A 17,373-nucleotide genomic window follows, 5' to 3' on the forward strand; every position below is an offset into this window, starting at 1 on the left:
ACCATGCAGAACTGAAATTATGCATTCAAGTATAGTTATTTTTCCCCCAATTAAATTATTACCCTAGGAAGTTAGCTGGTCCTGGAAGCACCAAGTTTTAGAAAGTGCTCTGGACTTCACTACACCTCAAGGACTCCCAAATCACTGAACTAATGGAAGAAAATCCAGTGAATCCAGGGAAACTTCCTGGTAAAAAAAAAAGAAAATAGCCTAAACAGGTGGTGGTGCTGTGGATAGAGTGTCGGATTGAGACACAGAGGACCCAGGTTCAGAACCCCAAGGTCGCCAGCTTGAGTGTGGTGTTGCTGGCTTGAGCGTGGAATCATAGACATGACCTAATGGTTACTGGTTTGAAGCTCAAGGTCACTGGCTTGAAGCTCAAGGTCACAGGCTTGAAGCTCAAGGTTGTGGGCTTGAGCCCAAGGTCACTGGCTTGAGCAATGGGTCACTTGCTCTGCTGGAGCTCTCCCCCCTCCCCCCCCCCCCCCATCAAGGCACATATGAGAAAGCAATCAATGAACAACTAAGGAGCCGTTATGAAGAATTGATGCTTCTCATCTCTCTTCCTGTCTGTCTGTCCCTATCTGTCCCTCTCTCTGTCTCTCTGTCTTTGTCGCACACAAAAAAAGAAAGAAAAGAAAAAGAAAAAGAAAGAAAAGAACACAAATTGAGTTTTGAGTTTCTTTGAGGTTAGTCTTCAAATCAAACAGTGATTCATTCACTTTTTCATTTAATAAATGTGTATTGGTCACTAACTATATATGCCAGGTATTCTTTTTTTTTTTTTTAATTTATTGTTTACAGAGACAGAGAGTGAGTCAGAGAGAGGGGTAGACAGGGACAGACAACAGAAACGGAGAGAGATGAGAAGCATCAATCATTAGTTTTTCATTGCGCGTTGCAACACCTTAGTTGTTCATTGATTGCTTTCTCATACGTGCCTTGACCGCGGGCCTTCAGTAGACTGAGTAACCCCTTGCTGGAGCCAGCGACCTTGGGTTCAAGCTGGTGGGCTTTTGCTCAAGCCAGATAAGCCCGCGCTCAAGCTGGCGACCTCGGGGTCTCGAACCTGGGTCCTCTGCATCCCAGTCCGACGCTCTATCCACTGCGCCACCACCTGGTCAGGCTATGCCAGGTATTCTTGTAGGCACATTGTTTTGTTATTATCATCTCTATTGTCTTCTTCACTAGGGGTCTATGTTAGAGTTTTAATTTCTTAACAGCAGAGACAGTGTTTTTATTGTATTAAAGCCTCAAATATTGCCTGTTGCCTGAATAAATGAAAAAGAGGAAATATGGTAGTTAATACATTTTTTTGTGTGACAGAGTGAGAGAGAGAGAGAGAGAGAGATAAGAAGCATTAATTTTTTGTTGCAGCACCTTATTTTTTCATTGATTGCTTTCTCATATGTGCCTTGACCCAGGGGGCTCCAGCAGAGCAAATGACCCCTTGCTTAAGCCAGCAACCTTGGGCTTCAAGCCAGGGACCTTTGGGCTCAAGCCAGCAACCACATGGTCATGTCTATGACCCCATGCTCAAGCCAGCCACCTCACGCTCAAGCTGGTGAGCTGTGCTCAAACCAGATGAGCCCGTGCACAAGCCAGTGAACTTGGAATTTCAAACCTGGGTCCTCCGCATCCCAGTCCGACACTCTACTGCACCACCTCCTGATCAGGAGTTAATGAAAATCTTAAGAAAGATTTGCCTTAGTTACATTTATATTTAAACAGAAACAAAGAACAGTGGTTGCACTTTAAATATTACTATGTTATTACATTAAATAAATTTAAAATATTAAATAATTATCATAATCTCACCACCCTAGCACATATAGTTTTCCATGTTTATTTAATTTTTTTCTATTAACAGGCATATTTTTACATATATATAATTTTAATGTATCTTCCATGTCATCTTCTTTCTTTCCACTTAATAGTAATGGCAGACATTTTTGTATTTCTTAGCATTGTAAATTCTCAATTTTATTTATTTTTAATGGAATTTATTGAGATGACACTGATTAACATAATTATACAGGTTTCAGGTGCTCAATTCTATAACACGTCTTTGTACACTGTAGTGTGTGTTCACCTCCTCAAGTCAAGTCTTTGTCCATGACCATTTATCTCCCCATACTCTCTTCTACCTCGCCAACCCCACTCCCCCACAATCACCGCACTGTTGTACGTGTACATGAGACCCTTCTTCTTTTTCTTTGTCCTTTCTTTTCTATCCCTCCACCTCCCTTACCCAACATCCCCCATACCCCCAACAGCTGTCAGTATGCTCTTTATGAGTCTGTTTCTATTTTGCTTATTAGTTCATTCTGTTCATTAGATTCCACACATGAGTGAAATCATATGGTACTTGTCTTTCTCTGCCTGGCTTATTTCACTTAGCATAATAATCTCCAGGCCCATCTATGCAGTTGCAGAAGGTAAGATTTGCTTATTTTTTATGGCCACATAGTATTCCATTATGCATTTTTGTATGTTTTTGCATTTCATCACCTTTATGACTTTCTGTAATTTAGTAATTTCTCTTCTTATTTTTGAAACCCCTGTTGGGTTCCCTGTGGTCACTAGCAGTGTAAACCCCTGAACATTTGTCGACGCTTTTGTGCTTCTTCCACAGACAGAAAAAAAGGCAAGAGAGTCCCTGGTAAAGTACATCATATTCTGGAGGAAGAAACGATGCCACATCAGGAAACGCACAGTCAATCCCAGGTGCACTTAGGAGAGAAAAAAGGTGTGCCTATTAAGCTGTTCTGAATGAGAAGAGTGTGTGATATTTTAGCTCCATTCTGCAGTTTGATTAATTTGTTCATATCTCCTTGCTTGCCTGGATACCATCTGCTAAACTTTTGCTGTTCTTTTTATTTTACATAAAGCTTTTGCTTTCTATATGCTGCTATTGAATAGGGAAAAATAAGAGAATACCAGATTTCAGGCATCTGCCTGTTTCTCTTCTGCCTTTCAATGGAGCTTAGCTCTTTTGCTGCTGTTATTGTCAAGTGCTTGGTAAGTACAGAGAAGGACTTCATCTGACAGAGGATGCTGCCCCTTGAAGAAACTAGGAGGGAAGAGAAGAGGTTTATAAGAGCTCTCCTCTGCCATGCTCATCTTGGAAACAAGCAGAAGTACATCTGCAAAATTATATTGAAAATACATGGGAAAATGAGTTTTAGTTTATTGCTAACTCTTCCAGAATAGAACTAGTTTAAAATGAAGTAGTGAGGAAATGACTTTTGTAATTAAATGTTCATTAATGTGCTATGAGCTCTAAACTCAGGATTGGAAATGGAGATCAAACTAAGGAATGAAAAAGGGTAAATTCTCCAGGTGCCTTGCCCTCAAATTTTGGAGACAAGCCATGTTTTGTAAACTAGAGAATTTAGATTTAGGTTAATTAGTGTTAATTTCTTCTCCTTATTTGCTGCCACTTATCAAGTTATGTTTGAGCAGTACAAGTATGTTTTGGGCTATAACATGCGCACTTGGACCATAGTTTAATAGGGACCAACAGCATTCTCTGGAAGCCAGCTTGTTGATGGCAGGTATAATTAGGGAGAGATCCTAAGAGGAAGATGAGTCTGATAGTGGAGGCACCCAAAATTTGAAGGCTAAATTGTTTAGGGGTCCCTCCCAATAGAAGATCTACAGGAACCAATCTTGAATATCATTTTAATTTAATTTAATTTTTATTACAAAAGGTAAATTATCCATTACGAAGTATACTTAAGCCCAGAAGAACACTTTTGAAAATATTTAAAGTAATGTAATAAAATTAAATCAAGTAGAACTTAAATAATGACTTCTTTTTTTTGAGGAAAAGGGAGAGAGAAAGAGAAAGAGAGAAGGAAAGAGGGAGACGGAGAGAGGAAGGAAGGGAGGAAGAGAGGGGAGAGAAGCATCAACTCATTGTTCCATTTAGTTGTGCCATTTATTGCTTCTCGTATGTGCTGGAACTTGCAACCTTGGGGGTCAAGCAGGCGCCCTCAAGATTAAGCTGGTATCCTTGGGTGGAGCCCTGACAGGGGCTGACACCTCTTACATCAGGATCCTGCTGGCACCTCCAGGATTGAGCTGACATCCCCGGGATCCAAGCCAGCTACCCCCGGATGACTCTTATCCACTTTGCCACCGGCCACGGCCATAATGACATGTTTTAGAGGTTCTGAGATCTAGCACCAATTAAGAGTCTGAGTAAAAAAAGAATAGATTTATTGCACATCCAAAGTCTCATGCACCTGGACATTTCTATAATAGGCTCAATCGTTCATTCTTTCACTGAACATTTACTGAGTGCCAGGTATTAAACGCAGTGAGTGGAACACTGATGCCATCTATGTCAGTTTTTTTTTTTTTTGTATTTTTTTGAAGCTGGAAACGGGGAGAGACAGTCAGACAGATTCCCGCATGCGCCCGACTGGGATCCACCCGGCACACCCACCAGGGGCGACGCTCTGCCCACCAGGGGGTGATGCTCTGCCCCTCTGGGGCGTCGCTCTGCCGCAACCAGAGCCACTCTAGCGCCTGGGGCAGAGGCCAAGGAGCCATCCCCAGCGCCCGGACCATCCTTGCTCCAATGGAGCCTTGGCTGCGGGAGGGGAAGAGAGAGACAGAGAGGAAGGAGGGGATGGGGGTGGAGAAGCAAATGGGCGCTTCTCCTATGTGCCCTGGCTGGGAATCGAACCCGGGTCCCCCGCACGCCAGGCCGACGCTCTACCGCTGAGCCAACCGGCCAGGGCCTATGTCAGTTTTTAATAATTTCAGAATCTGTTTGAATAAGCAAGGGTGTGTGTGTGTAGCACAAATATTGAAATGCATATGAGTGAGCTGTGCACTCAGGACCTTATCTATGCTCTGCCAGAGTATGTGTGCATCTCTGGAAACCTCACTTAAGAGGACAGAAGGTGGCTGATACCACCCACATTCTTCTTCTACTACACTATCCTGTCTGAAATTTAGTAACCTTAATCATTATTTATTATAAAGTCCCGCAATTTAAATACCAGACAATTATAGCATATGGTGTTTTGGCCCTAATAAACCTTGTAAATAACCAAAACATACAGCATCTTTATCTTCCTGACAGGCCTGTCTATAATATTTATGGGATCAAAGGTAAGAGTACAAATGGAGGCCAGCATACTATGTGCCACTGTTTGAATATGTACCATGGTAAATTATCAGTGTTGGAAGCACACATAGGAACACTAACAGATGGAAAATTTGTGCTTGACACCATTTTGTTATGCAAAACAATACTTTTCTAGGTGAGAATCTATTGCACTCAAGCTGAGAGGTAGGATTCCACAAGTTAACTACTTGTCCTTTTATTTTTTTTAACCTATGTATTCCTGCTACTAAAATTCTGCCTGAACTCCATACCAGTTTATCTCTGAAATGGGCAGCTATACCACCCACAAATTTTCACTGCATTTCTAGTCTATTAAATTTTGAAGACACAAGGCAAGAGATGTTTTTCCCTGGGGCCAAATAGTGTTGGTCATGGGAAAGGGTGTTATGGTTGTAGGCCAGTGTTCAACATTAGATCAGGAGTGGCAGAGGCACCCGTGTATTTTAAAAATAAATTAATATGTGTGTTTGTGAAATGTAACGTCTTTGAAAGCATGGGGTCCAGGACAGGAGAATCTCCTGCCCGCCTCTAAGAGCATTACTGACTGCCTAGTGATACTGGGAATTTTTTTTTTTCTTACAGAGTCAGAGAGAGAGATAGACAGGGACAGACAGACAGGAACTGAGAGAGATGAGAAGCATCAATTATTAGTTTTTCATTGAGCGTTGCAACACCTTAGTTGTTCATTGATTGCTTTCTCATATGTGCCTTGACCGCGGTCCTTCAGCAGACCGAGTAACCCCTTGCTGGAGCCAGTGACTGTGGGTCTAAGCTGGTGAGCTTTTGCTCAAACCAGATGAGCCTGCGCTCAAGCTGGCGACCTCGGGGTCTCGAACCTGGGTCCTCTGCATCCCAGTCTGACGCTTTATCCACTGTGCCACCGCCTAGTCAGGGGATACTGGGAATTTAATGCCAACCTCATTTGCATGGATATCTAGATGGCTGTATTTTTTCTAAATTTCTTCAGTATCATGAAAGATAGTGCTAGACTAATGGCTGAGAGAATTGTAGCATGTTCCTAAATGTGACTTTACTAAAAACTAGGTGTCAGTAACAATGTTATGAAGACTTTCTAAAGGAAGGAAATAGTAAACATATACAAAAAGAAAATAGTATAGTGAACTGCCAAATTTTCATTACCTGGCTCTCACAATTGACAACACATGTCCTATTCATCCCTCCACCCTCAATGAATTTTTAAACAAATTCTAGAAGTCTTATAATTATAGCCTATATATTTCTACAAGATATTCATAAAAAGATATAACAATACCATTATCCAATTGTTCCTAATTCAACAAACACTTTATAATTTCATCCATGTGAAAGGCACCATGTGGTTTTTACTTCTGAGAATAAAAATAATTTCCTCAGTGAAGAAACAGAGTTGTGTTCAATATATTTGATACCACAAGATCTGAGGAGGTGTGATGTGTTTGTACAGTTAAAGCTACACTAAATCTATCTGTGGGGCTTGGCTTCAAGAGCTGCAGACCTGGTGACAGTGAACTTGAGACCTCTCTACAACGGCTGATTTTTCTTCCCTTAACCTTTGCAAAGTAAGGAGTGGGAAGGGGATTTAGTTTTGCTATTATGGTGAGGCGTGTTCAAACTTGTTTCTTTTCCCAAAAGGTACAAGTTGCTAAAGAGCCACGGTCTTATATGTCTTTAAGTCCTTAAGAGACTTAACAAAACAACAAAAAGAACTGACTAGGTCAGGGTAAGCCGTTCGCTTCAGGTCCTGTTCCTGCTGTCGGCCATCCCGGCTGGTTTGCTGGGCTGTGCTAGAGGTCAGGCTCTTGGTGCCCGAGTCTCGCGCAGCTCCAGTGGCACTCTGGCGACACTGGGCGTTTCCTCCTTTTCCGGCTTCGGGAAGGTTTTGTTTTGGTTCTTAGCTCCCTGTCAACGAAAGGCACCCTTTTGACCAAAGGTTTCTGAGAGTCTCTTCCAGGTGGCTAGAGGCCAAGTTTCCCCCACCCCAGCTTGCCCAGACTTGGGATCCATCTGGATCTTCCAAGGCGGGGGTGGCTGAGTAGGGGGAGGGGAGTCTCGTGAGGAGGGCAGTCCCGAGCAGGCAGCCAGGCTACCAGCTCCACTGGCTGGCCCCTCTCTTAGCTCATTCCCTGGGCCAGTACCTATCGCACTGCAAACGGTACGGACAGTCTCCCGGTGACTCCTTAGGGACCCGGTTCTCCGCCATTCCCAAGAGAACACTCAACCTAGCCCCGCCCGCACTAGGGAGAGAGGAAGGAGACTAAAACCGGGAATGGGACCCGGGGCGCATGCGTGCACCAGGCGGTGTTGTCCAAGTGCTCGCCCCGCGGCGGCAGCCGCTAGGTGGCGCATGCGCCCTAGAGGGTGCGGGCCGGTCTCTAGAAGAAGGCGGTGGCGGTGAAGGGCGGGGGCGCCGTGGGGGCCGGGCCGGTGTTTACACAGCGGCGGGCGGGCGCGGACGCAGAACCCAGCGCGGCGGCGGCACGATGGTCATGGCGCATTTCGTCGACAATTTTTGGGTAAGAGAAGGATGTTGGAAATTGTGTGGGTCGCCGAGGCTAAGGCTTTTTGCGCTTGTCGTCGGCCTGTGTGTGCGCTTTGGGCCGTGGCGGCGGCGGCGGCTCCGAGGGCAGGGCGAGCGTCCTCGGACCGCCGCCTGCTGGGTCCCGCCTGGCTATATCCCGGCGGGCGACGGGTCGGCGGCTGCTTCGACTCGCAGGTTCGCAGCCCTCGCGGCGGCCGGGAGCTGTCAGCGCAGCCCCTCAGCCCGCGGCTGGACGCCGAGGAGCCGCCCCCCGCCCGCGCTGGGACAAAGCGCCGGATGGGGCGGGAGACGCGACCGGCCCCGCCGGAGGCTCGGGGCGCCGGGCGCGCTGCGCGGCTCGGACTCACACGACGGGCCCGCGGCACGGTCACCCCTTGCTGCGGGAGAGCGCGGGCCCCAGCCGGCGCAGGGGCTCGCCCCCTTCCCGTACTGCAGCCGCCCCGCCGTTTCCACGAGCAATCCCGTGCGGGCTGGGGCGGGATCAGCACTTCCTCTCGCCTTCGCAGTTTGGCTCGTTGGTCTGCGCCCAGGACTTTGCCTCTGGGCCTGTTCACAAAGCGTATAAAAGTTGGATTTAATGTAACTGGATTCCTGGGGCTTAAATGCGCCGAGACTTCCCCTTGTCCCCGTGCTGCTTCCCCTTCCTCATTCTTTCCACACCCCTGCTCTTAACTCAGTATTAGTATTAGATTCTTCTTGGAGAATGACTCTTAGCCTCCCTGTGGAGTGTTTTGCTGCAGTTATTGTTTGTTGTCATGGGAAGTACAGTTCAGCCATGTACAGGAGAATAACACGTTTACTCAGGTATATTGGGTGAATCTGATTTTATGCCCTGACAGTTGCAAGTACTACAAATCCATTTTAAGATTTAGAAATACTTGAAAGAGTAACCTTTCAGTGAATGAGGGTTATGCTTTAAATTCTTACTTCTGAGTGTCTCAGGCATGAACTTGTTTAGTAACCAAGTCAGTTCATAGTTATTTGTTTTGTATGTTCCTTGTTTTCCACAAGCAACAAAAATACTAGACATTAGTTTTATTTTTAACCAGCTTCACTGAGGTACAGTTCACACACCATAGAATACACCTATGTAAGTAAGTGTACAATTTAAGGATTTTTTTTTGTACATTCATAGAGTTGTGCAGCATCCCACAATTTTAGAACAGTTTTGTCACCTCTGAAAGAATCCCTGTATCCATTATAAGTCACTTCCCATTTCCCTTCTACCTCAGTCCAAGGCACCTAATCTATGGATTTCAGCCTTTGTGGATTTACCTATTCTGAACATATTAAATGGGATCATATATTTGGTTCTTTGTGACTGGCTTCTTTCACTTAGCATGTTTCCAAGGTTCATCAATAATGGAACATGCATGGTTGGTACTTAATTCCATTTTATGGCTAAGTATTCCGTTGTGTGTAGAGAATGAATATTATTTATCTATCACCAGTGACAGACATATTTAGTTGTCTCCACTTTTAGTCTATTATGAATAATGCTGCTATGCATATAGACGTATTTTTTTTATTCAGTGAGAGGATGGGAGGCAGAGAAACAGACTCCTGCAAACCCTGAACTGGGATCCACTTGTCAGGCCCACTAGGGGGCGATCCTCTGCCCATCTGGAGGTTGCTCTGTTGCTCAGCAACAGAGCTCCTCTTAACACCTGAGGTGGAGGCCATGGAGCCATCCTCAGCACTGGGGGCCAACTTGCTCCAGTCAAGCCATGGCTGCAGGAGGGAAAGAGAGAGAGAGAGAGAGAAGTGAGAGGGGGAAGGGTGGAGAAGCAGATGGGTACTTCTCCTGTGAGCCCTGACCTGGAATTGAACCCTGGACATTCACATGCCCAGTGGATGCTCTACCACTGAACGATCCTGCCAGGGCCATGAATATTTTTGTACAAGTTTTTGTGTATACATGTCTTCATTCCTTTTGGGAATGGCATTGCTGGCTTATATGGTAATTCTCTGTTTAACATTTCAAGGAACCACCAAAAATTTCTAGAGTGGCAGCACCATTTGGTAATTCTGCTATCAATGTCTGAGGGCTTCAATTTTCCCACATGCTGGACAACACTTGTTATTTGTCCTTTTTGTTTCAGTGTGTGGTTTTGATTTGCACATGTCTGGTGGCTGATGATGTTGAACATCTTTTCATGTGCTTATTGCCTCTTTTCATGTGCTTATTGCCTCTTTTCATGTGCTTATTGACCGCTTGTGTTTTTTCTTTGACAAAATGTTTAGATTCATTGCCTATTTTTAGATTGATTTGTCTTTTTATTATTGCTTTGTGAGTTCTTTTTATATTCTGGGTACATGTCTCTTATCAGACTTTGTAAATATTTTCTCCCATTCTGTTGGTTGTCTTTTTCATTTTCCTTATGTTGTACTCTGAAGCACAGACATTTTTAGTTTTGATGAAGTCTTGTTGAAGTTCAGTTTATCTAATTTTTCTGTTACCACTTACACTTTTGTTTATCTAAGGAGTTTTTCCTAGACCAGGGTCACAGATTTGGTTGGGAGGGGGATATATATGAGAATTTATTTCAGCCTGACCAGGCGGTGGCGCAGTGGATAGAGCGTCGGAGTAGGACGCGGAGGACCCACGTTTGCAACCCCGAGGTTGCCAGCTGGAGCACCGGCTCATCTGGTTTGAGCAAGGCTCACATCAAGGCACATATGAAAAAGCAATCAGTGAGCAACTAAGGTGCCGCAATGAAGAATTATGCTTCTCATCTCTCATCTCTCTCTCTTCTCATCTGTCTGTTCCTATCTGTCCCTCTCTGTCACCCCCCCCCCCCCAAAAGTTTATTTCAGGCAAACTGACAACATATGCTGAGGAGCAAGATCTCAAATGCCCCCCCCCCAACGTAGGTCACAGAGATTTACTCCTATTTTTTTCTGTGGATTTCATAACTTTAGCTCTTACACTTAGGCTATGATCTATTTGAAGTTAATTTTTGTGTGTGGTGCCTGGAAGAGGTACAATTTTATTCTTAAGCGTGTGAACATTTAGTTGTCTCACCAATTTTTGTTGGAAAGGCTCTTCTTTCTTCATTGAATAATCTTGTCATTCTTGTTGAAATCAGTTGGTCATAAATGTATGGGTTTATTTTAGGATTTTTTTGTGTGTGTGACAGAGGCAGAGAGGGACAGATAGGGACAGATAGACAGGAATGGAGAGAGTTGAGAAGCAGTTCTTTGTTGCAGCTCCTTAGCTGCTCATTTATTGCTTTCTCATATGTGCCTTGACCTGGGGAGAGGGGCTCCAGCAGAGTGAGTGACCCCTTCCTCAAGCCATCGACCTTTGGGCACAAGCCAACGACCATGGGGTCATGTCTGTGATCTTATGCTCAAGCCAGTGACCCTGTGCTCAAGCTGGTGAGCCTGTGCTCAAACTGACGACCTCAGGGTTTCAAACCTGGGTCCTCTGCATCCAGGTCCAACGCTCTATCTACTGTGCCACCACCTGGTCAGGCTATTTCAGGATTTTTAGTTGTATTGCATTATCTGTCTTTATGCTAGTACCAAATTGTTTTGCTTACTGTAGCTTTGTAGTAAGTTTAGAATCAGGAGTATGTTCTCCAAATTTTGTTGTTATTTTTTCAACATTATGTTGGCTGTTTTGGGTCCCTTGCATTTCCTTATTAATTTTTGTTTATCATATCAATTTCAGACTTTAGGTTTTACAATGGCAGTTAATAAAACTTTTAAAAGAATCATTTAAAAATGACATTCTTATAATGTTTTGCATTTTTTTATGCATAAATGTGTTTCAGAAGTTTAACTTAATTCCAAATTGTATATTAAGATTTTAAAGTTATCTTTTGTTTTCTGTTAACTGAGCTTTGGACATAGCCTTGTTTGATGTTTTTGGCTATTATGAATAATGCTTCTATAAACATTTTTGTACAAGTTTGGTGTATGCTCCCTATTTTGTCCCTCTTAAAAGAGAAATAAAATTGGCTATCTGAAATCTACTCTGAATCCCAACTCTGATTTTTGTTTTAGTCTTTGCATTCACTTCACTGTTGAGTACAAATAGTTAAAATAGGCTGTATTTTATTTTCCTTCCAAGACACGAATTGGGGCTGAAACTCTAAATTAGAGCTTAAGAAGTTGCGAAGGAGGGTTAAATGAATTAGGAAAGTCTAGGAATTAAGTAACTTCTGAGAATTTGATAGTTGTCTGTTTAAAACAACTTAAAATTTACATTTTTAAGATTATTTATAAAATAATTTCTTAATATAGAGAACATAACAATTTCACTTTTCTCCTCGAGTGTTTAAAGTGGCACTGGTCAGGGCACATACAGGAACAGATCGACGTTCCTGTCTCTGTCTCTCCCTCTCCCTCTCCCTTCCCCTCTCCCTTTCTCCCTAAAATCAATAAAATGAACATAAAAAAAGAATAATGGGAATTCATCAAAGAGTTGAAAAATAAAGTGGCACTGTCAAAACAAAACTTATCAGAGTGAGATAATAGGAACCTTTAAAGTTTTAGGTTTGTAACCAAATAACCTGTTATTTTTTTCCCTACATGTAAAAAGACAAACTTTTTGTTGTGGCATTTTTCTAGGGGAAAGTTTGAATCATTTAAGCTCTCTTCAAGCTCTTTTGAAAGCAGCACATCCTGCCTTTTACTTTAAAGTACAGTTTTTCTTAACTATATTTAATTATAGCATGCTATGTTACAAATACTATACTTTGAAGAGAAAAATGTATTTGAACTTCCTACACAACAGGTGTTTTGTTGCTGATAAGTCAGTTTCTGCCACAAAGTATAGTGCCATTGATATCAAGCTGAAAATGCTTTTCTTTTCTATTAAAATTGAACAGTAAAAATCTTAATACTGGGTAATACACCATTGCCTTTAAAAAAAAAAAATATATATATATATATATATATATATATATATATATAAACAGCTATTAGCCCACCAAAAGATTATATGACTTTAAAAAGGTATAAATAATTATTATAGTAAGGAAGTGTCTCTGTATACTGCTTTATTTTCCAAAAATCAAATACGTACTAGTTTATAATACTTTTGAGATTCCGTATGTCAACGTTGGTTGCACTATATATATTTTATTTTTAATTTTTCTTTTATTAATTTTTAGAGAGGAGAGAGAATGAGAGAGAGAGAGAGAGAGAGAGAAAGAGAAAGAGAGAAAGAAAAGGGGGAGGGAGGAGCAGGAAGCATCAACTCCCATATGTACCTTGACCAAGCAAGCCCAGGGTTTTGAACCGGCGACCTCAGTGTTCCAGGTCGACGTTTTATCCACTGCGCCACCACAGGTCAGGCGATTGCACTATATTTAATAAAATGGCTTTATGTTTTTGTATAAGTCCAGATTATTAAATTCAGCAGTTAAAAATTTTGGGGGGATGGATTTCATAGGTGATAATTTTTGAAGGGTAAAAATAAGCACAAAATACTTGATTAAATACCTTATAAATGTCATTTTACATGGTAAACCTAATCTATGTAAGTTATGAAGCATTTTCTGAAATACACTAATTTTTAGCATATGTCACACTGTGATAAACTGACATTTTTAATTAGGTAACTTTTTCCAAAGATTATCTCCAGTTAGACATCAAGAATGAGCCACAATTATCTTAGGTATTTTTATCCTGAAGTTTTTCCTTGTTACTTTTCCTTATTTCTTTTACTGATTAACCAATAGCATGTTGATTTCACTGGTATTTTCATACTTAAGTTTTATTTATTTATTATTTTAATTTTTAGAAAAAATTATATTTATTGATTTTTAGGGGGTGGTGGAGGGGAGTGAGACGTATCAACTCATAGTTGTTTCACTTTAGTTGTTCATTGATTGCCTGTCGTATATGCCGTGACCTGGCAAACCCAAGGTTTCAAACCAGTGACCTCAGCATTCCAGGTCAACGCTTTATCCACTGCGCCACCACAGGCCAGGCCATACGTAAATTTTAAATACAATTGAAGCACTTGGTTATATATCCAAAATTTGATCTGTGATTGTATGGAAACTGGAAAGATTAAAATGTTTTTTAAAAACCTGGAATTGCTATTAATGGGACATTGGAATGCAAAGCATTACATTTTTACTTTTGATTTATTTAATCTAAATTTAGTATCTTAGATAGAGAATAATAACCACATACACACACACACACACATACATTCTTTGGGGTTATTTATCCATATGATAATTTAAAAATATGTTTAGAAAATTAGTGGAGGTGACTATAGAAACCCAGAATATAGACTTTCTATTACTTGAAATTTCCAAATATTGTAGTTTGGGGTACCTGCTAAGGATATGATCTTATCAGCTCACATGGTAAAATTTAAAAAGTATATGTGTATGTATATTTACATATATACATTAACAGATTTGTGAAATTTACATGGTATAGTGTTCAAAAGGTACAATAGGGAATAAATACAGTATAAAATCTTCTTCCTTTTCTCCAACCATCAAGATCTCTCCAAAGGCAATCAGTGTTACCAATTTCTTATGTACTTTCCAGAAATAACCTAAGTGTATACAGCAACTAACATCTACTAAGTTAAAACGTGTTATTGGATAACTGTTAGCCAGTTAGCCATGCCCAAATTGTTTTCAAATACAGCAGACTATGAAAATGCAAACTACTGATTTATCTAACTAGGTTCAGGGTAGAATTGACAGGTAGACATAAAATTATAGTATTTGAGATGGCACTAAATTTTATTGTGAGACCTTTGGATTTTTTGGTGGGGGTGGAGGGGTGGTTGTTTTGTATTTTTGCCTTAATCTAGGAGGAATTCGAAAATGAGAAATGGATAGTGATTTAGTCTGCATAAATTTGGTTCAGGGGAAGGGTTTTAGAACATTCATATGGGAAGGATAAAAATTTGCTGTCTGGGTACTTTTCTAGCTCAGCACAGTAAATCCTGAATGCTCTCTAATCCTTTCAGAACTACTTATATTATCTAGGCAAAGGCATGGGAGAACAGGTATGCTTTGTATCATCCTGCATATTTGGCTAGCATAAGTCCTTTGGAAGTAGTTTTTTTGAGTCATGGGGTATCTTTTCAGATTATCCACCCTGATATCATAATGCTAGAACAATTAATCCTAAGAAACCCATATAGGGGCTTAGCTTTCAATTTACCTAATGTGGAAAAATTAGAGAATATTAGAGGTAGAGGAATTTTAAGTGAGGGGAGATAGAGAGACAGACTGCGGCGTGCACACCAACCGGGATCCATCTGCAACCTCTGACTGGGGCCGATGCTCAAATCAACTGAGCTGCCCTCACTGCCAAGGGCCAACACTCAAACCAGTAACTGCGAGAGGGGAGAAGAAACAGGTTGTTTCTCATGTGTGCCCTGTCCAGGAATTGAACCCAGGATGTCTGCACGCTGGACTGATGCTCTATCCACTGAGCCAACTGGCCAGAGCCAGTTAGAAGAATTTTAATAACAATTGGGTCCACAGAGTTTAGTATAAATTGATTAGATGTGGGGAGAAACAAAAATAGTATTAACAGCAACTGAGATGTATAGTTACATTATTAATGAAGATGCTAGAAAATGTTGAATGACCAGAGTCAGAGAGGAATAAATTGAGAAGTGATTAGTGAACTGTGATGAAGATGAGGGACATAGTTCCATAAGGCACATACAAGTTCCTTGGTGAAACTGAAGGAATAAAAATTGTGGAAGATACTGACAAGCATCTTTGCTTGACTTTAGAGAAAAGATAGGAAGGTAAAAAATAAGTAAAGCAAATTGGTAGTGCTGGTGTCTTAAAACTAACAAGTATTTTTTGTTGGGTGAAACAACAGCCAGAGAGGATGGTTTTCCCTTTTTTTTTTTTTTTACAGGGACAGAGAGAGATTTAGAGAGAGGGATAGATAGGGACAGACAGACTGGAACGGAGAGAGATGAGAAGCATCAATCATCAGTTTTTCGTTGCGACACCTTAGTTGTTCATTGATTGCTTTCTCATATGTGCCTTGACTGTGGGCCTTCAGCAGACCGAGTAACCCCTTGCTCCAGCCAGCGACCTTGAGTCCAAGCTGGTGAGCTTTTCTTTTTTTTTGCTCAAGCCAGATGAACCCGCGCTCAAGCTGGTGACCTCGGGGTCTCGAACCTGGTCTTCCGCATCCCAGTCTGACGCTCTATCCACTGCACCACTGCCTGGTCAGGCGGTTTTCCCTTTTAATTGTAACTACAGTGTGTCCGTAAAGTCATGGTGCACTTTTGACCGGTCACAGGAAAGCAACAAAAGACAATAGAAATGTGAAATCTGTACCAAATAAAAGGAAAACTCTCCCAGTTTCATACCTATTCAGTGCTGTTCGATGTGGGCTCACACACAGATTCTTTAGGGCTCCTTAGGTAGCTATCCTGTATAGCCTCTACAGCAGGGGTCCCCAAACTTTTTACACAGGGGGCCAGTTCACTGTCCCTCAGACCATTGGAGGGCCGGACTATTAAAAAAACCAACTATGAACAAATCCCTATGCATACTGCATATATCTTATTTTAAAGTAAAAAAACAAAACGGGAACAAATACAATATTTAAAATAAAGAACAAGTAAATGTAAATCAACAAACTGACCAGTATTTCAATGGGAACTATGGGCCTGCTTTTGGCTAATGAGATGATCAATGTGCTTCTCTCATTGACCACCAATGAAATAGGTGCCCCTTCCGGAAGTGCGGCGGGGGCCGGATAAATGGCCTCAGGGGGCTGCATGCGGCCCGTGGGCCTTAGTTTGGGGACCCCTGCTCTACAGATTCGTCACTGATTAATGGCCTACCAGAACAGGGTTTCTCCACCAAACTGCTGGTTTCCTTCAACTGCTTATCCCACCAAGTAATGTTATTCCTATGTGGTGGCGCTTCGTTATAAATGCGCCAATATTCACGTTGCACTTTGGTCACAGATTCGAATTTAGCGAGCCACATAACACACTGAACTTTCCTCTGTATCGTCCACATCTCGACTGGCATGGCCGTGGGCTGCTCTGCTGTATACACGGTGTTACGTCATCATCTGCGCATGCGCACATGCTGCCACATCATCCTACAGAAACTGGGAGGGTTTTCCTTTTATTTGGTGCAGATTTCACATTTCTATCGTCTTTTGTTGCTTTTCCGTGACTGGTCAAAAGTGCACCATGACTTTACGGACACACTGTATATACTATGGTATAATAGGTGAAACACAGAAGAATACAGAAGAAAGTAAAAATTACGTAGAGCCTTTTCCTCTATCCTGTAAAATCCTTAGAAATACAATGTTTAGAATGGGTTCTACTATATAGTTTTGTATCTTACAATTTTCAAATAATATTATCATCAAGCATTTTTTTATGTGATTAAGTATTCTTGGAAAATATTTTCAGTGACTGCATAGGTTTCCATGGAATAGAGAGGCTATGTTTTTAACCTCTGCCCCTTTGGACATCTAGGTTACTTTTAATTTTGTTTTTTCGATTTATGAATTATGAGGCCTAGAGATTTAAGTATTAATGTATACAAGATGCCAGTTTAAGAGATAGTCTTTTGTGTCTTTGTTAGCATACTTTGATTTTTGAGAAAACTGAAATTAACTTTTATTACTCATTTTCTTTTTTTCTTTTTTTTTTGTATTTTTCTGAAATTGGAAATGGGGAGGCAGTCAGACTCCTGCATGCACCCGA

At 41.6% G+C, this 17,373-nt stretch overlaps 1 protein-coding gene across 1 annotated transcript in view; it reads left to right on the forward strand.

Annotated features, from left to right (window-relative positions):
• The first annotated feature begins 7,410 nt into the window (after window positions 1-7,410).
• Window positions 7,411-17,373, forward strand: part of FCHO2 (FCH and mu domain containing endocytic adaptor 2) — a 146,465-nt gene continuing 136,502 nt past the window's right edge. The window contains exon 1 of the mRNA XM_066377004.1: window positions 7,411-7,656. Within this exon, the coding sequence (XP_066233101.1) occupies window positions 7,426-7,656 (231 nt within the window). The 5' untranslated portion in view covers window positions 7,411-7,425. The remainder of the gene's footprint in view (window positions 7,657-17,373) is intronic.

The sequence above is a fragment of the Saccopteryx leptura genome, chromosome 1, assembly GCF_036850995.1.
Source record: "Saccopteryx leptura isolate mSacLep1 chromosome 1, mSacLep1_pri_phased_curated, whole genome shotgun sequence".
Lineage (NCBI taxonomy): Eukaryota > Metazoa > Chordata > Mammalia > Chiroptera > Emballonuridae > Saccopteryx > Saccopteryx leptura.